Raw genomic sequence first — 27,200 nt, forward strand, 5'->3', positions numbered from 1 at the left:
TAAATCAGTTGGTAAAATTCTCCTACCATTATATCTCTGTATTTAATGATCTCTCCATTTCTATCTTTCAAACATATCATTTGCTGTCTTCTTAAAGCATGTGTGCACTCAGTTTCTTTAACATTTTTACCTTTTTGAATATTTTTCTCTATTTCTTCTATGTTTCTCTTTCGTTTCTCTGATCTATGACTTTTTTTTATAATCTTGTCTCTCCTGATTTTAATCTGAATGGTCCTTTTTCTTTTAAATATGTCATTTGTAGCTTTAAAGTATTGTCTTCTCTAATATTTTTTGTACCTCCTACTTTCTCTGCCGATTCCATAATGATATTCACTAAATTCAAATTCATATCTTCCACGGTGTCCTTGTTAGTTCTTAGAGCTTCTAATCTGTTTTTAATTTCTATCTGAAAATTCTTTCTTATTATCCTTAACCTTCGCAAAGCCTATTTTCTTTTTTGAAACCAGTTTATTTCTCTCGACTCTAAAAGTTAATTTAGATGTGCAACCTACCATTCTATGGTCACTACCTATGTTGACCGTAACATTGCTAACGCTGTTGCTCTCATCTCCTAATATGAAGTCGACTTCGTTCTTTGTTGTTCCATTTGGACTTCTCCAGGTCCATTTACGATCTACACGCTTTTGAAAGAAAGCGTTCATTATCCTCATGTTGTACTTCTCTGCAAAATTGAATAACATCTCGCCTCTGTCATTTCTTACACCTACTCCAAACTTCCCAATGAACGACACATCTCCCATCTTCTTCCCCAATTTAGCATTAAAGTTGCCCACTACCAACGTGTACTTAATTTTTTCTGGATCCATTACCTGACCTAAATCATCACATAAGGACTCAATTTCATCGTCTGAAGTCTGAGAGGTTGGTACATAATCCTGAACTAATCACAATCTAAGCTACCCCGTCTGATAAACCACTGAACTTGACCTCGTTATCAGCAACCTTTCGATTTATCAAGAATCCTATTCCATTTGATTTTTCTTTGTCCTTACCTCTATAGTAGAACAGGTGGTGACCATATTGTAATTGCATCAGCTTTTCTTCCGCCCTTCAGACTTCGCTCAGTCCTACGATGTCCCATTTGATGTTCTCTAGTTCTTCCATTAAACTCTCCAGCCTGTGGTCTTCTGAGAGAGTTCTTACGTTGTTAGTAAAGATCTTCATTTTCTTCATACTGTTTAATGTCCAAGACTTGGATCTACTCGGACAGTGCTTAGTCACATTCAGTGGCACACTGCCCGTAAGCACACGAGGCAATGCGGTTGGACCTTTAGGAGACGACGATCCAACGGGAACGCTCGGTTTTGCTTTGGTTGTACTATTCATGGTTGCTATGAGGGGGTTTTGGCAGTAATCTCACCTCCCTGCAACTGGTTTCTGTTGAGATATTTCTATGGTGTCACCTTATTCATTATATTCGGTGAAACCTTATATATCTTTAGGGTGCCCAAACGACCACGCCGTCAGTATGACGGTACCCCAGTGGGTCCTCAGTGGGTCCTCAGTGGGTCCTGTGTGTACACACACACACACACACACACACACACACACACACACACACACACACACACACACACACACACACACACACACACACACACACACACACACACACACACACACACACACACACACACACACACACACACACACACACACACACACACAAAAAAAGAAAAAAAAATATATATATATATATATATATATATATATATATATATATATATATATATTTATATATAGTGGGTCCTCAGTGGGTCCTGCGACAGAGTGTGAGCTCCTCTTTGTCTGGTCTTTCTTATAAAACCTATTTGATATAGATAACCCTGCAGAGACTTCCTCTCCATCGACATAGCTTTTATAATTATGAAGATTCTCTAGCCTATCCACCAAGTCAAGGGAAAGGGTAGTGACTAACTCCTGAATCAGCATGAGGTCATATGTGTGTGTGTGTGTGTGTGTGTGTGTGTGTGTGTGTGTGTGTGTGTGTGCGTGCGTGTGTGTGTGTGTGTGTACACACACACACACACACACACACACACACACACACACACACACACACACACACATATATATATATATATATATATATATATATGTATGTATGTATGTATGTATGTATGTATGTATGTATTCGTATGCTAATAAGAACACAGGTACGTGTGTTCATTTATGCAAAGTAGACCACTTGGAAAAATAAACTAACGAAACGAAGCGCTTTCGTATATTACTTCTTCTGTGCAAAAAGTACATAGTTAATAGAAATACATAGATTATATATACATGAGAAAGGAACAAGAACAGTTTACATAAGGGTAGAGGACATGTACCACCTGGAAGGCGGTCTAGTCAGGTCGCAAGGGTCAATGCGTCCACTAATGAGGGTAGGGCGATATTAGGACACAGTCGCAGGGTTACATTTTACCTGTTATTATTTTGTTTATTTCCTGGCAGATAAAATTGTCAAGTTTATATAAGCCCTTGTGTAGGTTGGTATTTTGATCACTGGTGGTATGAATCAAACTACATTCTATTAAATTTCTTACTATTATGTTGTTAGTATAATAGATTGCATGGGCATTACCCCAATGAACTGGATGATTATTTAATTCAACATGCTTGAAGATTCCACTGGAATTATTGTAATCCCTAACATTTTTCTTATGTTGTTTAATTCTAATGTTTAAGGGTTTGGCAGTTTGACCTATGTAAAATTGATTACACATTTTGCAAGGAATTTTATAAATGCATCCTTTTTTAACTTCAACACTATTATTGATGAGCATATGTTTTACTGTACTATCATTTTTAAAAGCTACCTTTACGTTAAATATTTCTAATAATTCTGTAACACCTAAAACAATTCTTGAAATGGTAAAATTAAAACATTATAATAACTAAAAGGTGATTTTGGCTGAGGAGCTAAAAATTATTTCCTTGCAAAATTGTAAACAATATTAAGGAAATGTTTAGGGTATTGTAATTTTAGCCCAATGTAAGCTCATATATGCATTAATATTCTCTTCATCCAAATAGTATTAAACGTTCAGTTTTCACTTCAATGTTTCTTAGAGCTTTCCGTATTTGATGTCCTGAATTTATTGATGACAAAATCAGAAATGTTTTTAACATTGGGCTAAAATTACAATACCCTAAACATATCCTAAATATTGCTTACAATTGTGTATAGTTGTGTATAGATGATGCTGTGATGCATGAGGGGGAGTGGGTGGGGGATGGGAGGTGAGGAAGTATTTATGAGAAAAAAAAAATTGACGCAGCCCGAAGGGATTTATCCCCGTCATCCCCTTTCTGAGGGGGGGGGGGCGGTCGCCGAATTTATGAAGCGGCCTTGCTGTGGATGTGCTGTGTCTTGCGACACTACTTCTGACCCAGGGCAGTGGACAGGATGCAGGAATGACCCGTCATCCAGGAGGTGCCAAGATAAGAGGGAGGGAGGAGGGTGGAGGGGAGTGGAATATGAAAGACATCGGACGGCAGTTGACAGTCTCATTCATACTTATATACATATGTATATATTCTGATTAAAGTCAACTGAGCTAATAGCTTTTGCTATTTTAAGGTACAGGTTCTTCAGTTTGAAGAATACCTTTTTTTTCTCCATAGTTCAGAGTATGAACAAAATCATTCATGATGTCAATTCCATGGATAAAGTGTAGAGATAGGCGCTGATGAATGCCGAAAAATATAATAATACTATGTAACAGTACAAAAAGCAGTTGACACTGACACCAAAAACTTTTTTTTTTCGCCTCTTAAAGAGGCTTCTTCAGGGTGAGAACTACAACTCCGATGGTTATAAGGTCAACTATCGATGAAGAGTAGGCGAAGAATGATGCATAATGGATGACCGTCACACTTTATGAAGCAGGGAAATTTGGAAGTATGTGCTTAAGATCTTCCTTACATTCATCCCTCTCTGTCGAGGATGACGAAGCCCGGCGCTTTGCCGAGGTCTTTTCTGGGCCATTTGTCTAGTAAGAAGTAGGGTGCTCGGAGGTGCCTGTCTAGGCTACCCTTCTTATAAGGAAGAGACAACCAAAAGTCATTGACGGTTAATTAGTTTACTTCAATTGAGTTACTTTATTGGGTTCATTTAACTTTAGCAGACACCTTTAGTCCTAGTAAGAAGGTTTACCTTTGATTTGAACTCTTGAGGACAATAATTCGTACAGTTTTGGAGATACGTCTTCGGATGCGCCTGGTGGTGGTTAGCCAAAATTATTCTGCGGCCGTTGCGGGAGACGACGTAACGGCATAAAAACTGGAGGTGTAGCGCAAGTCTGCAATTATGCCACTTCACAGGTACTTGAACTTACTACAGGCCACGTTGTGATGGGAGAGATGAATGATGTGCTCTTTGAACATATGATACCATTGAGATTGCCATGAATGAAATAACCTTCCAAGCAAGGCAATTAGATACAGTTTATCAAAATTTTTGATTGCACTTTCACAAAGACTAAACAGATATTCTTTTTGCCAGACCTCGTTAGAGAGCAGAATGTCTCCTGTCGGTATGATTTATCATTGTACCTTACCACTGTACTCACTTGTCAACTGAGGAGAGAGGTAATGTGACCTATAAGGTTCCAGGACATTATGTTGGTTTTGGCCTTAAACTCCATTTCCTTCATATTCATCATCACCTTTGGAAGGGAAAGGGTAGTAACTCTAACTCCTGAATCAGCATAAGGTTTCTCGAAACCAAGTCTTTTGTTAGTATTGTTATGTTTATTTATCCCAGCATTAGAATCTACATTAATCACTTTGCTACCCATGTGCGAACGTACACCTCAAGGAAGTAGCTTTAGGGCATCATGAATGAGTGGGGGTGGGCCAATGGAAGTTAATCAAAATAATTGACGTTAAACCAAATGAAACCGCCTGACGGCAAATACGCTACATGTACAGTAGAACTGCTCTTTGGCACGGAAGCACTCAAAGATTAGAAAGAGAATATGTCAACAAGGGAGAGTTTAGAAGGAGGAACGACAAATGTAACAGCTTTTGCACCCCTGAAGAGAGTTATAGGGATCGAAGAAAACTGAAGAGAGTATGTCGGCTGGTCAGACGTCGGCTTCTGGAGTCCAGGAACACTTCGTACGAACTTGAAAGCAGCATTCGAGAGAAGAACTATTCTGTGGGCGATTTCCCGTGTCTTGGGGTTGTCATACGTAGCCTCGAAGTTCCTCATCATCCTCGGGTTGGCAAACACTTCATCGAACTCAGGACGTTCTCCAACAATACTTCTGGGTGCTGCGAACAGCCTCTCAAGGGGCTCTTCAGGAGCCTGCAGGCAATCCAGAGTCTTCAGGGGGAAGTAAAATTTCTGGGGAGGGATCCCGACATTGACGATGGGTGTCCTTTTGTTATCAGACTTGATCGAGACGTGAACGTAATCAATGGAGATTGGAATTTGTTCTTCTGCATTTTCCTTATCACACATGATGTGCGATAGATTTCTTGAGAACTCCGATGCGCTGACCATGAGTTTCATTATATCATTTTTCAGGTATTCACTTCCAGTTTCAATTTCGACAGGATCTCTACCCAGTTGTGCTCCAAATGTCTCGCCACTGAAGAGAAAAAAAAACATATATACACATTTAATTCTTATTTATCATCCCGTTAGTTAAGTATTCAATCAGTTCATCAGACTATCTACCCGTATTCATATTTACTTGTGTGGGGGAGGGGAAAGGGATGTAGGTGTGTGTGTGTGTGTGTGTGTGTGTGTGTGTGTGTGTGTGTGTGTGTGTATTCACTTGGTCTTTGGATCACGTGTTGGACTCGTGATCGATAGCTATTTCCCTCCTGGAAGAGAGCTCAGAGCTCGTAGGTCCGATCTATGGGTAATGCTATGACCTTGCACACACACACACACCCAACTCCCCGCCCAACGAGAGTTGGAGTAACACCCCTCAGCGCTCCGATACTGATATTATTTCAGCCCCGGGCGAGAGTCGAACCCGGACCTCCGTAGTGGCAGGCCAGAGCTCTAACCACAGCGCCATGAGAGGTGTGTGTGTGTGTGTGTGTGTGTGTGTGTGTATGTGTGTGTGTGTGTGTGTGTGTGTGTGTGTGTGTGTGTGTGTGTGTGTGTGTGTGTGTGTGTGTGTGTGCGTGTGCGTGTGCGTGTGCGTGTGTGTGTGTATTCACCTCGGATCTGCTGCAGTCTCTGTCGAGACAGCCAGACACCACCCTACGGCAGTGAGCTCAGAGCTCCTTATTAGCCGATCTATGGGTAGGTCTGAGACCACTCACACACCACACACCGGGACAGCAAGGTCACAACTCCTTGACTAACGTCCCGTACCTACCTGTGTGTGTGTGTGTGTGTGTGTGTGTGTGTGTGTGTGTGTGTGTGTGTGTGTGTGTGTGTGTGTGTGTGTGTGTGTGTGTGTGTGTGTGTGTGTGTGTGTGTGTGTGTGTGTGTGTGTGTGTGTGTGTGTGTGTGTGTGTGTGTGTGTGTGTGTGTGTGTGTGTGCAATTACTAATAGATACGGTAGTTGAAGCATAATCAGATACTTACATTTCGGCAGAAACTTGGGTCAGCATTGAGGCAGAGCAGCATAGAAGCACAAGAAGAAAGCACACCTGCGGTTAGGTAAAAGAAAAGAAATAATTATCGTGGAAATTAGAAATATCATTTCATGAGATAATGCACTATCTATGAAATATGAAACTTGATATTATGTGCACCAGACTTTTATATAATGCATAACACTGTGTTTGTAAGATATGTGAAATGACTTAGTTAAAAATAATACCTCCTTCTAGCTACTGTTACTTCGTCACTGGTAAACCCCTCTTAGAGCCGCCGGCATAGTCTACACACTCTTTTCCAGCTCTCTCTTTCAAAATAGGAGACGAGGTCAAAGCCCAATGCACGTCAGTGGTATTGAAATTTCAAATTAAATAGGAATACTCATCACTTTATCTTTTTCTATCCCTCCGTTCTACCCTCTCCTTAAGATTTTCCTATACGCTCTTTTCCAATTTTCTCTTTTATACTGTAGTTAGGAGACAAGATCAAATCCCAGTGCGCCTTAGTAATAGTGAAAAATCCAGATAAAACGGAATGATCGTAACTCGGCTCTGTACCCTCCTTTACCACCTCTACTCATTTACCATCGCTTGGGAGCTATGCCGTTCACAAGTATAGAAGCTCTGTCCATTGCCTACGAAACTCTCTTAGCGATAGTAAAGAAATACAAGAGGATTGGGATTCCGTTTGATCGTGTTTCACTACTTTAGCTGCAAAGAATTCCCATCTATATATTCAGTTCGCATGTGGTCGCGAAGTGCAACTCAAGTTCTGAGGTATTTACGTACAGATGCATTTTCTTGGTTGAAAGTAATAGTGCACGACAACGTTAGATGGAGAGAGAATTTACCTTAGAATTCATTTTCGGATCAAGTTGTGGGTTACAGGAGCTACAGTATATTAAGCTCGGACAAGCAATCCCCGAATGGCGTCCACTGCAACCGACTCTCTCTATTTAAGCGGAGCGCGTGAACTGGATTCACCTTGAATTCTCTCTCACCTTTTCTTCTCCTCGGTTCTTCTTGAATATCCGACCCAGGTTTCAGCGTAACCAATTCGTATTATAGACACGATTATTTGCAAAAATCTGGTTATTATTACCGAAAGGTCATGAATTTATATAACGTTTGGCATCGCGAAAATAAAGACGGTATATCTCCTAATGTGAATACAAACTAAAAAACGGGAGATGGATGGCTTTATTCATAAATTTCACGAGGTAATATTACATTTCAAGTAATTTTTTTCATAAACCACCCCTTCTTCAGGATTCTGTTTGACACAATGTTCTCGGGTGAAGGAATTATGCATTTCATTTTTAGTTTTGTCTCTCTCTCTACTTATATATATATATATATATATATATATATATATATATATATATATATGTATATATATATATGCATATATACATACATATATATATATATATATATATATATATATATTGAACTCTTCTGCTGGGATTCGAACCCTTGCCTGAGCGGCTTGCGTCTTTACAAGACAAGGACCGTAGCCACTACTCCATCTCGACCCTTCAAAACGAAACGACAAGCCGCTCAGGCAAGGGTTCGAATCCCAGCAGAAGAGTTTAATTCCAATTGTCAATTGACACAAATATATATATATATATATATGTTGAGGTGTGAAGACAGAATGAGTGGTAGGGTGGTGAGTTTAAACGCCAAGAATCCGTTGAAGTTTTATTTCTGACGTTTCGTCCAACTAGGACTTCTTCAGAGTGTACACAAATAGAACAATGACAACTTATATACCCGCACAGCTCACCCCGTTCCCCCTCGGTCAATGCTGCTGCCATCTCTCTTTCGTCTTGCCTCATGGATGATTAGTCCGCTTGCTATCCTCGCCAGCTTGACGAAACCGTCCCGATGGTTGCTGCATGGGAGTGAGGTAATGTATGCTGCCTCAATTGTCCTCCTTTCCTTTCTATCGAGTCCAGTATGGAGCACCTCTGTTTTTTCCCAATCCGGCAAGTGGCCAAATTTGTCGATGTGTACCACTAAAGAGTTAGACGTCCGGTGGGCTTTGATGTCATTTTTGTGCTCAGTTGTCCGCTTGTGAATTCCTCTGCTAGTTTCGCCATAGTAACTAGCGGGGCAGGTTTTACAAGGAATTCTATAAATTAAACTGTTGTCTTCGTTTTCTATTTTGTTTCTAATTTTATTTCTCACAACGTCGCCAATTTTTACCCCCGTGCTGAATGCCAGTTTCAGGCCTGCCTTGGTGAGACTTTGTTCCATGACGTTTGAGCACTTGGAGTTGGGAACGGACAGATACCCACGGTTCTCATCATTAGCCTCTTTTCCTTTGACACCCCTATTTCTTATTTGTAACGCCTTTTCCTTATTTCTATATAAAAAGCCTGCTGAAGTCCTAGTTGGACGAAACGTCAGAAATAAAACTTCAACGGATTCTTGGCGTTTAAACTCACCACCCTACCACTCATTCTGTCTTCACACCTCAACATGTCGAGTGGTGGTGAGCAGCCGGAATCTGTTTGGATGGAGTTTCGTACACGTAGGAGAATTGACAGCTGTACACTTCGCTACAGATTCTTGAAAAACTGCATAGAGGAGCAAGTTCTACCGAAAGAGTCACCCAAACAACTCAGGAAGAAAGGAATCCCATTTAGTGAGTGCGCAAGGTTGTACTTATCAGAAGCTTGTGAGGAATTACGCAACACAATAGATGAACTCAGAAACACCTTGAACAATGTAAGTTTACCACCTTTTCTACTACGCAAATTAGAACGTGAACATTCAGTGCAAAGTGATAGATTAGAAGAAAAGCTGACTAGCCTCTGTAATTCGAGTGAATGGAATAGAACAGGGAGAGAAGATCTCATAATGAATTTGTCTGACCATGTCTTAACAGACACAGAGAAACAAGCCTTTTCTCTAGGTTTCAAGTTTGATATCGGTGTTAGCAAAAATAGTTTTACGGATTATGTGACTAAAGACTACAGATGGGAGGACAGTGACATAGAAAAAGGCTTCAAACAAGGCATTATTACATGTTTTCATGCGCTAGCGACATCAAACAATTACGCCCTACCGAGAAGATATAGAGTTGCCTTAGAAGACTTAGGAAATAATGAAAATCTGGTTATCACGAGTGCTGATAAGGGGGGAGGAATCGTCATCTTGAATAAAGTCGACTACCACGATAAAATGTTAGAGCTCCTAAGCGACACTACAACATATGTTAAGAAACCCATAGGTTACGCGACAAGGGAAGGGGAAAAATTCAAGAAAGAAGCTAGGAGTATACTCATGAAATCAAACAGAGGCAAGAAATTAGTGGGGTTACTGGAAGAAACTCCTGGACCACCCAGTATGCGTGGACTACCAAAAACGCACAAACCCAACATTCCCATGAGGCCTATCATATCCGGGATCCGCAGTGCCCCACACAAATTGGCCCGATACTTGGCCAAACCCTTGTCTGCCAGATTAGGATCATTGAGCAAAGCCCACCTTAAAAACTCAAGTGACCTGATCGACAGGTTGAAGGACGTAGATCTATCAGATAAGACCATGGTTTCGTATGATATAACCAGCCTTTTTACGAATGTTTCTATTGACGGGGCATTAAAAGCTGCTGAGGAGGTAGTCAAGGACGTAAAAGACGAGGATTTGCCTGTAGGTAAGAAGGATTATTTAAAACTAATTTCCCTTTGTATAAAATTTGGTCCTCTAATCTTCAACAACGAAGAATATATTCAGTGTCGTGGGCTTGCTATGGGAAGTCCTCTCAGTGCCGTGTTAGCCTCTCTGTACATGGAGGTACTAGAGAAAGACAATTTCATAGGAATAATGGGCCAAGACTCCACCTGGATGCGGTATGTGGATGATGTACTCGTCGTCGCACCCGCAGATACTGATTTGGATGTTAAGTTACAAGAGTTAAACAAGATAGTACGTGACATCCAATTCACAATGGAACGTGAGAAAGATAACCATCTGACCTTTCTAGACACAGTAGTATGGAGACGTGGTAACAAGACAGCATTTTCAGTCCACAGAAAATGCACAAACAAAAACGACATCGTGCATTTCTTCTCCGCACACCACAACAAAATAAAAAGTGGAATCGTTATAGGCTTTTTCCTGAGAGCATTTAGGATATGTAGTGAGGAATTTCTCCAGGAGGAAATTAATTGCATTTTTAATATTTTCAAAAAATTATATTATCCAGCAGGCTTTTTATATAGAAATAAGGAAAAGGCGTTACAAATAAGAAATAGGGGTGTCAAAGGAAAAGAGGCTAATGATGAGAACCGTGGGTATCTGTCCGTTCCCAACTCCAAGTGCTCAAACGTCATGGAACAAAGTCTCACCAAGGCAGGCCTGAAACTGGCATTCAGCACGGGGGTAAAAATTGGCGACGTTGTGAGAAATAAAATTAGAAACAAAATAGAAAACGAAGACAACAGTTTAATTTATAGAATTCCTTGTAAAACCTGCCCTGCTAGTTACTATGGCGAAACTAGCAGAGGAATTCACAAGCGGACAACTGAGCACAAAAATGACATCAAAGCCCACCGGACGTCTAACTCTTTAGTGGTACACATCGACAAATTTGGCCACTTGCCGGATTGGGAAAAAACAGAGGTGCTCCATACTGGACTCGATAGAAAGGAAAGGAGGACAATTGAGGCAGCATACATTACCTCACTCCCATGCAGCAACCATCGGGACGGTTTCGTCAAGCTGGCGAGGATAGCAAGCGGACTAATCATCCATGAGGCAAGACGAAAGAGAGATGGCAGCAGCATTGACCGAGGGGGAACGGGGTGAGCTGTGCGGGTATATAAGTTGTCATTGTTCTATTTGTGTACACTCTGAAGAAGTCGTAGTTGGACGAAACGTCAGAAATAAAACTTCAACGGATTCTTGGCGTTTAAACTCACCACCCTACCACTCATATATATATATATATATATATATATATATATATATATATATATATATATATATATATATTTATATAATCAGCCATTCTGAGTCCACTGCCGAACAAAAGCCTCCTTCATAACATTCCATGATTCACATGACCGCTCCAACCTCTACCACGTCACTCCTGCAAACTTCTCAATCTCAGCCTTATGTCTGGTCTCCCTCTTCCACGCTTCCCGTCTCGCGACGTCCACTCAGTAACATAATTGCCCCATCCTTCATCAGTCGTTCGCACTAACTTACCTGCTCAATTCCATTCCCTCTGTTTTACCGCCTCCACAGTATCTTTCACTCTAGTCTGCTCTCTCACCTAACTTGCTCTCTTTCGGTCTCTCAGCGCTATTCCCATCATTGATATCTCCATACTCCTCCGTGCAGACTTTAGCTTTATTTCCATCACCTTCGTCAGTTTCCAAGTCTCACACCCGTAGATTATTGCTAGCAGAATGCATTGCTATAAACTTTACGTTTCAAACATAAATTTAGAGAGCTTCTCAGGATTTTATTATACTTACCGAACACTTTCCAACGAATAGTAATACATCTTTTTATTTCATTATCATGATCTTTGGTCACTTTCACCATCTGTCCTAAATAATTACACTCTTCAACTTCTTCAAGACTCTCACCATCGATTATAATCTCTTTACTTTGAACTTTCATGTTAACCATGACTTTGGTTTTACTCTTATTCATTTTTAAACCTACTTTGAGGCTTTCTTGTTCAGATCACTCAGCATATTTTGCAAGTCTTTTGCTCTTTCTGAAATAAGAATGCCATCCGCAAATCTTAGGAGGTTCAAATATTCGCCATTAATCTACAAATATTTCTCTTCCCAACTAAACCTTCCGAAAATCTCTTCCAAGCAAGCTGTAAATAATTTGGGTGAAATTGTATTGCCTTTTCTCGATTTTGATCTTCTCTGTATCTTTATATAGTGGAATTATAACGGCAACTTTCGCATAAATCTTTGCTAAAACCCTTTCGATCTGTTCATTTGTACACTGCTTGCGTAGCAAGTTTAGTATTACTATTTGTTCTACTGAGTCAAAGGCCTTCTCGTAATCTACAAAAGTTACACAGAGAGGTATATTGTATTCTGTCGAATATCTACTTCTAAATCCTGCCTTTTCTCTCGGTTGGTTTCCATCTAAATGTTGACTTAGTCTATTTGTAAGGATCTTCAAGAATATTTTATGTAATTTGATAGCAAGCTAATCTGCCGGTACTTACTAAGGTCTTTCTGGTCTCCTTTTTTATGAAGCAAAATCATTTTGACACTGCACCACGATTCAAGGACGTTTTCTTGACGTAAGCATTGGGTGTACAATGAGTTAATTTAATAGGAATTTTTTTTTCCCTGCGTCTTTCAAGAGATCTATCGATATACCATCTTCCTCAGATGCTTGTCCTCGTTTCATATTTTTAGAGCAAATTCTAGTTCTTCATTTTTAATCTCTGGTACACTACTAACGTCTACAGATGAATTTATTAACTCAACTACGGTCTTCGACGAGTAAATCAGTTGGTAAAATTCTCCTACCATTATATCTCTGTATTTAATGATCTCTCCATTTCTATCTTTCAAACATATCATTTGCTGTCTTCTTAAAGCATGTGTGCACTCAGTTTCTTTAACATTTTTACCTTTTTGAATATTTTTCTCTATTTCTTCTATGTTTCTCTTTCGTTTCTCTGATCTATGACTTTTTTTTATAATCTTGTCTCTCCTGATTTTAATCTGAATGGTCCTTTTTCTTTTAAATATGTCATTTGTAGCTTTAAAGTATTGTCTTCTCTAATATTTTTTGTACCTCCTACTTTCTCTGCCGATTCCATAATGATATTCACTAAATTCAAATTCATATCTTCCACGGTGTCCTTGTTAGTTCTTAGAGCTTCTAATCTGATTTTAATTTCTAACTAAAATTTCTTCTTATTATCCTTAACCTTCGCAAAGCCTATTTTCTTTTTTGAAACCAGTTTATTTCTCTCGACTCTAAAAGTTAATTTAGATGTGCAACCTACCATTCTATGGTCACTACCTATGTTGACCGTAACATTGCTAACGCTGTTGCTCTCATCTCCTAATATGAAGTCGACTTCGTTCTTTGTTGTTCCATTTGGACTTCTCCAGGTCCATTTACGATCTACACGCTTTTGAAAGAAAGCGTTCATTGTCCTCGTGTTGTACTTCTCTGCAAAATTGAATAACATCTCGCCTCTGTCATTTCTTACACCTACTCCAAACTTCCCAATGAACGACTCATCTCCCATCTTCTTCCCCAATTTAGCATTAAAGTTGCCCACTACCAACGTGTACTTAATTTTTTCTGGATCCATTACCTGACCTAAATCATCACATAAGGACTCAATTTCATCGTCTGAAGTCTGAGAGGTTGGTACATAATCCTGAACTAATCACAATCTAAGCTACCCCGTCTGATAAACCACTGAACTTGACCTCGTTATCAGCAACCTTTCGATTTATCAAGAATCCTATTCCATTTGATTTTTCTTTGTCCTTACCTCTATAGTAGAACAGGTGGTGACCATATTGTAATTGCATCAGCTTTTCTTCCGCCCTTCAGACTTCGCTCAGTCCTACGATGTCCCATTTGATGTTCTCTAGTTCTTCCATTAAACTCTCCAGCCTGTGGTCTTCTGAGAGAGTTCTTACGTTGTTAGTAAAGATCTTCATTTTCTTCATACTGTTTAATGTCCAAGACTTGGATCTACTCGGACAGTGCTTAGTCACATTCAGTGGCACACTGCCCGTAAGCACACGAGGCAATGCGGTTGGACCTTTAGGAGACGACGATCCAACGGGAACGCTCGGTTTTGCTTTGGTTGTACTATTCATGGTTGCTATGAGGGGGTTTTGGCAGTAATCTCACCTCCCTGCAACTGGTTTCTGTTGAGATATTTCTATGGTGTCACCTTATTCATTATATTCGGTGAAACCTTATATATCTTTAGGGTGCCCAAACGACCACGCCGTCAGTATGACGGTACCCCAGTGGGTCCTCAGTGGGTCCTCAGTGGGTCCTGTGTGTACACACACACACACACACACACACACACACACACACACACACACACACACACACACACACACACACACACACACACACACACACACACACACACACACACACACACACACACACACACACACACACACACACATATATATATATATATATATATATATATGTATATAGTGGGTCCTCAGTGGGTCCTGCGACTGAGTGTGAGCTCCTCTTTGTCTGGTCTTTCTTATAAAACCTATTTGATATGGATAACCCTGCAGAGACTTCCTCTCCATCGACATAGCTTTTATAATTATGAAGATTCTCTAGCCTATCCACCAAGTCAAGGGAAAGGTTAGTGACTAACTCCTGAATCAGCATGAGGTCATATGTGTGTGTGTGTGTGTGTGTGTGTGTGTGTGTGTGTGTGTGTGTGTGTGTGTGTGTGTGTGTGTGTGTGCGTGTGTGTGTGTGTACACACACACACACACACACACACACACACACACACACACATATATATATATATATATATATATATATATATGTATGTATGTATGTATGTATGTATGTATGTATGTATTCGTATGCTAATAAGAACACAGGTACGTGTGTTCATTTATGCAAAGTAGACCACTTGGAAAAATAAACTAACGAAGCGAAGCGCTTTCGTATATTACTTCTTCTGTGCAAAAAGTACATAGTTAATAGAAATACATAGATTGTATATACATGAGAAAGGAACAAGAACAGTTTACATAATGGTAGAGGACATTTACCACCTGGAAGGCGATCAAGTCAGGTCGCAAGGGTCAATGCGTCCACTAATGAGGGTAGGGCGATATTAGGACACAGTCGCAGGGTTACATTTTACCTGTTATTATTTTGTTTATTTCCTGGCAGATAAAATTGTCAAGTTTATATAAGCCCTTGTGTAGGTTGGTATTTTGATCATTGGTGGTATGAATCAAACTACATTCTATTAAATTTCTTACTATTATGTTGTTAGTATAATAGATTGCATGGGCATTACCCCAATGAACTGGATGATTATTTAATTCAACATGCTTGAAGATTCCACTGGAATTATTGTAATCCCTAACATTTTTCTTATGTTGTTTAATTCTAATGTTTAAGGGTTTGGCAGTTTGACCTATGTAAAATTGATTACACATTTTGCAAGGAATTTTATAAATGCATCCTTTTTTAACTTCAACACTATTATTGATGAGCATATGTTTTACTGTACTATCATTTTTAAAAGCTACCTTTACGTTAAATATTTCTAATAATTCTGTAACACCTAAAAAAAATTCTTGAAATGGTAAAATTAAAACATTATAATAACTAAAAGGTGATTTTGGCTGAGGAGCTAAAAATTATTTCCTTGCAAAATTGTAAGCAATATTAAGGAAATGTTTAGGGTATTGTAATTTTAGCCCAATGTAAGCTCATATATGCATTATTATTCTCTTCATCCAAATAGTATTAAACGTTCAGTTTTCACTTCAATGTTTCTTAGAGCTTTCCGTATTTGTAGTCCTGAATTTATTGATGACGAAATCAGAAATGTTTTTAACATTGGGCTAAAATTACAATACCCTAAACATATCCTAATATTGCTTACAATTGTGTATAGTTGTGTATAGATGATGCTGTGATGCATGAGGGGGAGTGGGTGGGGGATGGGAGGTGAGGAAGTATGTATAATAAAAAAAAAAAAAAAATTGACGCAGCCCGAAGGGATTTTTCCCCGTCATCCCCTTACTGCGTGAGGAAACGCAGAGGGGGGGGGTGGTCGCCGAATTTATGAAGCGGCCTTGCTGTGGATGTGCTGTGTCTTGCGACACTACTTCTGACCCAGGGCAGTGGACAGGATGCAGGGATGACCCGTCATCCAGGAGGTGCCAAGATAAGAGGGAGGGAGGAGGGTGGAGGGGAGTGGAATATATAGGAAATGAAATGAGTGGGAGTGGTTTCTATGCCTTTTTCTTTTTGGCTGCTCCCCATGTAGGGGGAAAGAGCCTTTGGTATATGTATATATGTACACACACACACACACACACACACACACACACACACACACACACACACACACACACACACACACACACACACACACACACATATCTATATCTATATATATATCTATATCTATCTATCTATCTATATATATATATATCTATATACATATATATATATGTATATATATACATACATGTGTGTGTGTGTGTGTGTGTGTGTGTGTGTGTGTGTGTGTGTGTGTGTGTGTGTGTGTGTGTGTGTGTGTGTGTGTGTGTGTGTGTGTGTGTGTGTGTGTGTGTGTGTGTGTGTGTGTGTGTGTGTGTGACCGTTAGATAGGTTAGTGTAACCTTTAAATAGGTTTGTTGGTTACGTAAGGAGGACTTAATGCGGGCGAGATTAACTCCAAAACGGGAGTTTTCTACTTTTAATTAACAATTGAGGCAAATCTGGTTTGCAAATATGATAAGGTACAAATGGGCCCTGTGGGCAGATTACAATAAGTGCCAGGCCTTGACCTAGGGCACAATAGGCTGGCAGCCTATTGGGTCTGCCTAGCTCTGACGACTGGCCGGTAGGCTCGTGACCTACCCGGCCTCTGGCCACGTGACATGGGTGTTAAAGGTTATATAGGTTGTTAGTAGGTTACTGTAAGCAAAGGCGTTAGTCTCGCTATTCTATGCATTAGGGTCAGTTTATATATGAGGGTTAGTCCTATAGTTAGTGGATGTTGTTAGGTATATTATATCTATGTTAGCTTATGCGTAATATACTAGGGCAGTTATAATAAAGGATTTTAATAGGTTAGTCTGGTGACTTTGGGTATCTATCTTGTTTGTCATGAAATATGCTGCGTTAGGGGTATGTTGTGGGAAATGCAAGGTTAGCAAGAAGGGGAGTCTCGCTATGTTGCAAGCCTGTGGGTCCTGTGTGTACACACACACACACACACACACACACACACACACACACACACACACACACACACACACACACACACACACACACACAAATATATATATATATATATATATATATATATATATATATATATATATATATATACATAGTGGGTCCTGCGACTGAGTGTGAGCTCCTCTTTGTCTGGTTTTTCTTATAAAACCTATTTGATATGGATAACCCTGCAGAGACTTCCTCTCCATCGACATAGCTTTTATAATTATGAAGATTCTCTAGCCTATCCACCAAGTCAAGGGAAAGGGTAGTGACTAACTCCTGAATCAGCATGAGGTCATATGTGTGAGTGTGTGTGTGTGTGTGTGTGTGTGTGTGCGCGTGTGTGTGTGTGTGTGTACACACACACACACACACACACACACACACACACACATATATATATATATATATATATATATATATATATATATATATATATATATGTATGTATGTATGTATGTATTCGTATGCTAATAAGAACACAGGTACGTGTGTTCATTTATCCAAAGTAGACCACTTGGAAAAATAAACTAACGAAGCGAAGCGCTTTCGTATATTACTTCTTCTGTGCAAAAAGTACATTGTTAATAGAAATACATAGATTATATATACATGAGAAAGGAACAAGAACAGTTTACATAAGGGTAGAGGACATTTACCACCTGGAAGGCGGTCTAGTCAGGTCGCAAGGGTCAATGCGTCCACTAATGAGGGTAGGGCGATATTAGGACACAGTCGCAGGGTTACATTTTACCTGTTATTATTTTGTTTATTTCCTGGCAGATAAAATTGTCAAGTTTATATAAGCCCTTGTGTAGGTTGGTATTTTGATCACTGGTGGTATGAATCAAACTACATTCTATTAAATTTCTTACTATTATGTTGTTAGTATAATAGATTGCATGGGCATTACCCCAATGAACTGGATGATTATTTAATTCAACATGCTTGAAGATTCCACTGGAATTATTGTAATCCCTAACATTTTTCTTATGTTGTTTAATTCTAATGTTTAAGGGTTTGGCAGTTTGACCTATGTAAAATTGATTACACATTTTGCAAGGAATTTTATAAATGCATCCTTTTTTAACGTCAACACTATTATTGATGAGCATATGTTTTACTGTACTATCATTTTTAAAAGCTACCTTTACGTTAAACATTTCTAATAATTCTGTAACACCTAAAACAATTCTTGAAATGGTAAAATTAAAACATTATAATAACTAAAAAGTGATTTTGGCTGAGGAGCTAAAAATTATTTCCTTGCAAAATTGTAAACAATATTAAGGAAATGTTTAGGGTATTGTAATTTTAGCTCAATGTAAGCTCATATATGCATTAATATTCTCTTCATCCAAATAGTATTAAACGTTCAGTTTTCACTTCAATGTTTCTTAGAGCTTTCCGTATTTGATGTCCTGAATTTATTGATGACAAAATCAGAAATGTTTTTAACATTGGGCTAAAATTACAATACCCTAAACATATCCTAAATATTGCTTACAATTGTGTATAGTTGTGTATAGATGATGCTGTGATGCATGAGGGGGAGTGGGTGGGGGATGGGAGGTGAGGAAGTATTTATGAGAAAAAATAAATTGACGCAGCCCGAAGGGATTTATCCCCGTCATCCCCTTTCTGAGGGGGGGGCGGTCGCCGAATTTATGAAGCGGCCTTGCTGTGGATGTGCTGTGTCTTGCGACACTACTTCTGACCCAGGGCAGTGGACAGGATGCAGGAATGACCCGTCATCCAGGAGGTGCCAAGATAAGAGGGAGGGAGGAGGGTGGAGGGGAGTGGAATATGAAAGACATCGGACGGCAGTTGACAGTCTCATTCATACTTATATACATATGTATATATTCTGATTAAAGTCAACTGAGCTAATAGCTTTTGCTATTTTAAGGTACAGGTTCTTCAGTTTGAAGAATACCTTTTTTCTCTCCATAGTTCAGAGTATGAACAAAATCATTCATGATGTCAATTCCATGGATAAAGTGTAGAGATAGGCGCTGATGAATGCCGAAAAATATAATAATACTATGTAACAGTACAAAAAGCAGTTGACACTGACACCAAAAACTTTTTTTTTTTCGCCTCTTAAAGAGGCTTCTTCAGGGTGAGAACTACAACTCCGATGGTTATAAGGTCAACTATCGATGAAGAGTAGGCGAAGAATGATGCATAATGGATGACCGTCACACTTTATGAAGCAGGGAAATTTGGAAGTATGTGCTTAAGATCTTCCTTACATTCATCCCTCTCTGTCGAGGATGACGAAGCCCGGCGCTTTGCCGAGGTCTTTTCTGGGCCATTTGTCTAGTAAGAAGTAGGGTGCTCGGAGGTGCCTGTCTAGGCTACCCTTCTTATAAGGAAGAGACAACCAAAAGTCATTGACGGTTAATTAGTTTACTTCAATTGAGTTACTTTATTGGGTTCATTTAACTTTAGCAGACACCTTTAGTCCTAGTAAGAAGGTTTACCTTTGATTTGAACTCTTGAGGACAATAATTCGTACAGTTTTGGAGATACATCTTCGGATGCGCCTGGTGGTGGTTAGCCAAAATTATTCTGCGGCCGTTGCGGGAGCAGACGTAACGGCATAAAAACTGGAGGTGTAGCGCAAGTCTGCAATTATGCCACTTCACAGGTACTTGAACTTACTACAGGGCACGTTGTGATGGGAGAGATGAATGATGTGCTCTTTGAACATATGATACCATTGAGATTGCCATGAATGAAATAACCTTCCAAGCAAGGCAATTAGATACAGTTTATTAAATTTTTAAATTGCACTTTCACAAAGACTAAACAGATATTCTTTTTGCCAGACCTCGTTAGAGAGCAGAATGTCTCCTGTCGGTATGATTTATCATTGTACCTTACCACTGTACTCACTTGTCAACTGAGGAGAGAGGTAATGTGACCTATAAGGTTCCAGGACATTATGTTGGTTTTGGCCTTAAACTCCATTTCCTTCATATTCATCATCACCTTTGGAAGGGAAAGGGTAGTAACTCTAACTCCTGAATCAGCATAAGGTTTCTCGAAACCAAGTCTTTTGTTAGTATTGTTATGTTTATTTATCCCAGCATTAGAATCTACATTAATCACTTTGCTACCCATGTGCGAACGTACACCTCAAGGAAGTAGCTTTAGGGCATCATGAATGAGTGGGGGTGGGCCAATGGAAGTTAATCAAAATAATTGACGTTAAACCAAATGAAACCGCCTGACGGCAAATACGCTACATGTACAGTAGAACTGCTCTTTGGCACGGAAGCACTCAAAGATTAGAAAGAGAATATGTCAACAAGGGAGAGTTTAGAAGGAGGAACGACAAATGTAACAGCTTTTGCACCCCTGAAGAGAGTTATAGGGATCGAAGAAAACTGAAGAGAGTATGTCGGCTGGTCAGACGTCGGCTTCTGGAGTCCAGGAACACTTCGTACGAACTTGAAAGCAGCATTCGAGAGAAGAACTATTCTGTGGGCGATTTCCCGTGTCTTGGGGTTGTCATACGTAGCCTCGAAGTTCCTCATCATCCTCGGGTTGGCAAACACTTCATCGAACTCAGGACGTTCTCCAACAATACTTCTGGGTGCTGCGAACAGCCTCTCAAGGGGCTCTTCAGGAGCCTGCAGGCAATCCAGAGTCTTCAGGGGGAAGTAAAATTTCTGGGGAGGGATCCCGACATTGACGATGGGTGTCCTTTTGTTATCAGACTTGATCGAGACGTGAACGTAATCAATGGAGATTGGAATTTGTTCTTCTGCATTTTCCTTATCACACATGATGTGCGATAGATTTCTTGAGAACTCCGATGCGCTGACCATGAGTTTCATTATATCATTTTTCAGGTATTCACTTCCAGTTTCAATTTCGACAGGATCTCTACCCAGTTGTGCTCCAAATGTCTCGCCACTGAAGAGAAAAAAAAACATATATACACATTTAATTCTTATTTATCATCCCGTTAGTTAAGTATTCAATCAGTTCATCAGACTATCTACCCGTATTCATATTTACTTGTGTGGGGGAGGGGAAAGGGATGTAGGTGTGTGTGTGTGTGTGTGTGTGTGTGTGTGTGTGTGTGTGTGTGTGTGTGTGTGTGTGTGTGTGTGTGTGTGTTTGTGTGTGTGTGTGTGTGTGTATTCACTTGGTCTTTGGATCACGTGTTGGACTCGTGATCGATAGCTATTTCCCTCCTGGAAGAGAGCTCAGAGCTCGTAGGTCCGATCTATGGGTAATGCTATGACCTTGCACACACACACACACCCAACTCCCCGCCCAACGAGAGTTGGAGTAACACCCCTCAGCGCTCCGATACTGATATTATTTCAGCCCCGGGCGAGAGTCGAACCCGGACCTCCGTAGTGGCAGGCCAGAGCTCTAACCACAGCGCCATGAGAGGTGTGTGTGTGTGTGTGTGTGTGTGTGTATATGTGTGTGTGTGTGTGTGTGTGTGTGTGTGTGTGTGTGTGTGTGTGTGCGTGTGCGTGTGCGTGTGCGTGTGTGTGTGTATTCACCTCGGATCTGCTGCAGTCTCTGTCGAGACAGCCAGACACCACCCTACGGCAGTGAGCTCAGAGCTCCTTATTAGCCGATCTATGGGTAGGTCTGAGACCACTCACACACCACACACCGGGACAGCAAGGTCACAACTCCTTGACTAACGTCCCGTACCTACCTGTGTGTGTGTGTGTGTGTGTGTGTGTGTGTGTGTGTGTGTGTGTGTGTGTGTGTGTGTGTGTGTGTGTGTGTGTGTGTGTGTGTGTGTGTGTGTGTGTGTGTGTGTGTGTGTGTGTGTGTGTGTGTGTTTGTGTGTGTGTGCAATTACTAATAGATACGGTAGTTGAAGCATAATCAGATACTTACATTTCGGCAGAAACTTGGGTCAGCATTGAGGCAGAGCAGCATAGAAGCACAAGAAGAAAGCACACCTGCGGTTAGGTAAAAGAAAAGAAATAATTATCGTGGAAATTAGAAATATCATTTCATGAGATAATGCACTATCTATGAAATATGAAACTTGATATTATGTGCACCAGACTTTTATATAATGCATAACACTGTGTTTGTAAGATATGTGAAATGACTTAGTTAAAAATAATACCTCCTTCTAGCTACTGTTACTTCGTCACTGGTAAACCCCTCTTAGAGCCGCCGGCATAGTCTACACACTCTTTTCCAGCTCTCTCTTTCAAAATAGGAGACGAGGTCAAAGCCCAATGCACGTCAGTGGTATTGAAATTTCAAATTAGATAGGAATACTCATCACTTTATCTTTTTCTATCCCTCCGTTCTACCCTCTCCTTAAGATTTTCCTATACGCTCTTTTCCAATTTTCTCTTTTATACTGTAGTTAGGAGACAAGATCAAATCCCAGTGCGCCTTAGTAATAGTGAAAAATCCAGATAAAACGGAATGATCGTAACTCGGCTCTGTACCCTCCTTTACCACCTCTACTCATTTACCATCGCTTGGGAGCTATGCCGTTCCCAAGTATAGAAGCTCTGTCCATTGCCTACGAAACTCTCTTAGCGATAGTAAAGAAATACAAGAGGATTGGGATTCCGTTTGATCGTGTTTCACTACTTTAGCTGCAAAGAATTCCCATCTATATATTCAGTTCGCATGTGGTCGCGAAGTACAGCTCAAGTTCTGAGGTATTTACGTACAGATGCATTTTCTTGGTTGAAAGTAATAGTGCACGACAACGTTAGATGGAGAGAGAATTTACCTTAGAATTCATTTTCGGATCAAGTTGTGGGTTACAGGAGCTACAGTATATTAAGCTCGGACAAGCAATCCCCGAATGGCGTCCACTGCAACCGACTCTCTCTATTTAAGCGGAGCGCGTGAACTGGATTCACCTTGAATTCTCTCTCACCTTTTCTTCTCCTCGGTTCTTCTTGAATATCCGACCCAGGTTTCAGCGTAACCAATTCGTATTATAGACACGATTATTTGCAAAAATCTGGTTATTATTACCGAAAGGTCATGAATTTATATAACGTTTGGCATCGCGAAAATAAAGACGGTATATCTCCTAATGTGAATACAAACTAAAAAACGGGAGATGGATGGCTTTATTCATAAATTTCACGAGGTAATATTACATTTCAAGTAATTTTTTTCATAAACCACCCCTTCTTCAGGATTCTGTTTGACACAATGTTCTCGGGTGAAGGAATTATGCATTTCATTTTTAGTTTTGTCTCTCTCTCTACTTATATATATATATATATATATATATATATATATATATATATATATATATGTATATATATATATATATGCATATATACATACATATATATATATATATATAATATATATATATATATATATATATATATTGAACTCTTCTGCTGGGATTCGAACCCTTGCCTGAGCGGCTTGCGTCTTTACACGACAAGGACCGTAGCCACTACTCCATCTCGACCCTTCAAAACGAAACGACAAGCCGCTCAGGCAAGGGTTCGAATCCCAGCAGAAGAGTTTAATTCCAATTGTCAATTGACACAAATATATATATATATATATATATATATATATTTATATATATATATATATATTTATATAATCAGCCATTCTGAGTCCACAAAGAAACAAAGGCCTCCTTCATAACATTCCATGATTCACATGACCGCTCCAACCTCTACCACGTCACTCCTGCAAACTTCTCAATCTCAGCCTTATGTCTGGTCTCCCTCTTCCACGCTTCCCGTCTCGCGACGTCCACTCAGTAACATAATTGCCCCATCCTTCATCAGTCGTTCGCACTAACTTACCTGCTCAATTCCATTCCCTCTGTTTTACCGCCTCCACAGTATCTTTCACTCTAGTCTGCTCTCTCACCTAACTTGCTCTCTTTCGGTCTCTCAGCGCTATTCCCATCATTGATATCTCCATACTCCTCCGTGCAGACCTTAGCTATATTTCCATCACCTTCGTCAGTTTCCAAGTCTCACACCCGTAGATTATTGCTAGCAGAATGCATTGCTATAAACTTTACGTTTCAAACATAAATTTAGAGAGCTTCTCAGGATTTCATTATACTTACCGCACTTTCCAACGAATAGTAATACATCTTTTTATTTCATCATCATGATCTTTGGTCACTTTCACCATCTGTCCTAAATAATTACACTCTTCAACTTCTTCAAGACTCTCACCATCGATTATAATCTCTTTACTTTGAACTTTCATGTTAAACATGACTTTGGTTTTACTCTTATTCATTTTTAAACCTACTTTGAGACTTTCTTGTTCAGATCACTCAGCATATTTTGCAAGTCTTTTGCTCTTTCTGAAATAAGAATGCCATCCGCAAATCTTAGGAGGTTCAAATATTCGCCATTAATCTACAAATATTTCTCTTCCCAACTAAACCTTCCGAAAATCTCTTCCAAGCAAGCTGTAAATAATTTGGGTGAAATTGTATTGCCTTTTCTCGATTTTGATCTTCTCTGTATCTTTATATAGTGGAATTATAACGACAACTTTCGCATAAATCTTTGCTAAAACCCTTTCGATCTGTTCATTTGTACACTGCTTGCGTAGCAAGTTTAGTATTACTATTTGATCTATCGATATACCACCTTCCTCAGATGCTTGTCCTCGTTTCATATTTTTAGAGCAAATTCTAGTTCTTCATTTTTAATCTCTGGTACACTACTAACGTCTACAGATGAATTTATTAACTCAACTACGGTCTTCGACGAGTAAATCAGTTGGTAAAATTCTCCTACCATTATATCTCTGTATTTAATGATCTCTCCATTTCTATCTTTCAAACATATCATTTGCTGTCTTCTTAAAGCATGTGTGCACTCAGTTTCTTTAACATTTTTACCTTTTTGAATATTTTTCTCTATTTCTTCTATGTTTCTCTTTCGTTTCTCTGATCTATGACTTTTTTTTTATAATCTTGTCTCTCCTGATTTTAATCTGAATGGTCCTTTTTCTTTTAAATATGTCATTTGTAGCTTTAAAGTATTGTCTTCTCTAATATTTTTTGTACATCCTACTTTCTCTGCCGATTCCATAATGATATTCACTAAATTCAAATTCATATCTTCCACGGTGTCCTTGTTAGTTCTTAGAGCTTCTAATCTGATTTTAATTTCTAACTAAAATTTCTTCTTATTATCCTTAACCTTCGCAAAGCCTATTTTCTTTTTTGAAACCAGTTTATTTCTCTCGACTCTAAAAGTTAATTTAGATGTGCAACCTACCATTCTATGGTCACTACCTATGTTGACCGTAACATTGCTAACGCTGTTGCTCTCATCTCCTAATATGAAGTCGACTTCGTTCTTTGTTGTTCCATTTGGACTTCTCCAGGTCCATTTACGATCTACACGCTTTTGAAAGAAAGCGTTCATTATCCTCATGTTGTACTTCTCTGCAAAATTGAATAACATCTCGCCTCTGTCATTTCTTACACCTACTCCAAACTTCCCAATGAACGACACATCTCCCATCTTCTTCCCCAATTTAGCATTAAAGTTGCCCACTACCAACGTGTACTTAATTTTTTCTGGATCCATTACCTGACCTAAATCATCACATAAGGACTCAATTTCATCGTCTGAAGTCTGAGAGGTTGGTACATAATCCTGAACTAATCACAATCTAAGCTACCCCGTCTGATAAACCACTGAACTTGACCTCGTTATCAGCAACCTTTCGATTTATCAAGAATCCTATTCCATTTGATTTTTCTTTGTCCTTACCTCTATAGTAGAACAGGTGGTGACCATATTGTAATTGCATCAGCTTTTCTTCCGCCCTTCAGACTTCGCTCAGTCCTACGATGTCCCATTTGATGTTCTCTAGTTCTTCCATTAAACTCTCCAGCCTGTGGTCTTCTGAGAGAGTTCTTACGTTGTTAGTAAAGATCTTCATTTTCTTCATACTGTTTAATGTCCAAGACTTGGATCTACTCGGACAGTGCTTAGTCACATTCAGTGGCACACTGCCCGTAAGCACACGAGGCAATGCGGTTGGACCTTTAGGAGACGACGATCCAACGGGAACGCTCGGTTTTGCTTTGGTTGTACTATTCATGGTTGCTATGAGGGGGTTTTGGCAGTAATCTCACCTCCCTGCAACTGGTTTCTGTTGAGATATTTCTATGGTGTCACCTTATTCATTATATTCGGTGAAACCTTATATATCTTTAGGGTGCCCAAACGACCACGCCGTCAGTATGACGGTACCCCAGTGGGTCCTCAGTGGGTCCTCAGTGGGTCCTGTGTGTACACACACACACACACACACACACACACACACACACACACACACACACACACACACACACACACACACACACACACGCACACACACACATATATATATATATATATATATATATATATATATATATATATATATCTATATATATATATATATATATATATATATATATAGTGGGTCCTCAGTGGGTCCTGCGACTGAGTGTGAGCTCCTCTTTGTCTGGTCTTTCTTATAAAACCTATTTGATATAGATAACCCTGCAGAGACTTCCTCTCCATCGACATAGCTTTTATAATTATGAAGATTCTCTAGCCTATCCACCAAGTCAAGGGAAAGGTTAGTGACTA

At 39.6% G+C, this 27,200-nt stretch overlaps 2 protein-coding genes across 2 annotated transcripts; both read right to left on the minus strand.

The window, feature by feature from the left end:
* Nucleotides 1–4,813: 4,813 nt before the first annotated feature.
* Nucleotides 4,814–7,508, minus strand: LOC143022611 (uncharacterized). Its single transcript, XM_076180906.1, has 3 exons — nt 7,443–7,508; nt 6,578–6,642; nt 4,814–5,621 (listed from the first exon to the last, which is right to left on the minus strand). The coding sequence occupies exons 1-3, from the start codon at nt 7,452–7,454 to the stop codon at nt 4,991–4,993; spliced, it is 708 nt and encodes a 235-aa protein (XP_076037021.1). The 5' UTR covers nt 7,455–7,508; the 3' UTR covers nt 4,814–4,990.
* A 13,194-nt stretch (nt 7,509–20,702) lies between these two features.
* On the minus strand, nt 20,703–23,395 carry LOC143022612 (uncharacterized). The gene is made up of 3 exons (XM_076180907.1): nt 23,330–23,395; nt 22,465–22,529; nt 20,703–21,510 (listed from the first exon to the last, which is right to left on the minus strand). Exons 1-3 carry the CDS (start codon nt 23,339–23,341, stop codon nt 20,880–20,882), a joined length of 708 nt encoding a protein of 235 aa, XP_076037022.1. The 5' UTR covers nt 23,342–23,395; the 3' UTR covers nt 20,703–20,879.
* Between the last annotated feature and the right edge of the window lie 3,805 nt (nt 23,396–27,200).

The sequence above is a fragment of the Oratosquilla oratoria genome, unplaced genomic scaffold (genome assembly GCF_046742065.1).
Source record: "Oratosquilla oratoria isolate Oo_2021 unplaced genomic scaffold, ASM4674206v1 SCAFFOLD126, whole genome shotgun sequence".
Lineage (NCBI taxonomy): Eukaryota > Metazoa > Arthropoda > Malacostraca > Stomatopoda > Squillidae > Oratosquilla > Oratosquilla oratoria.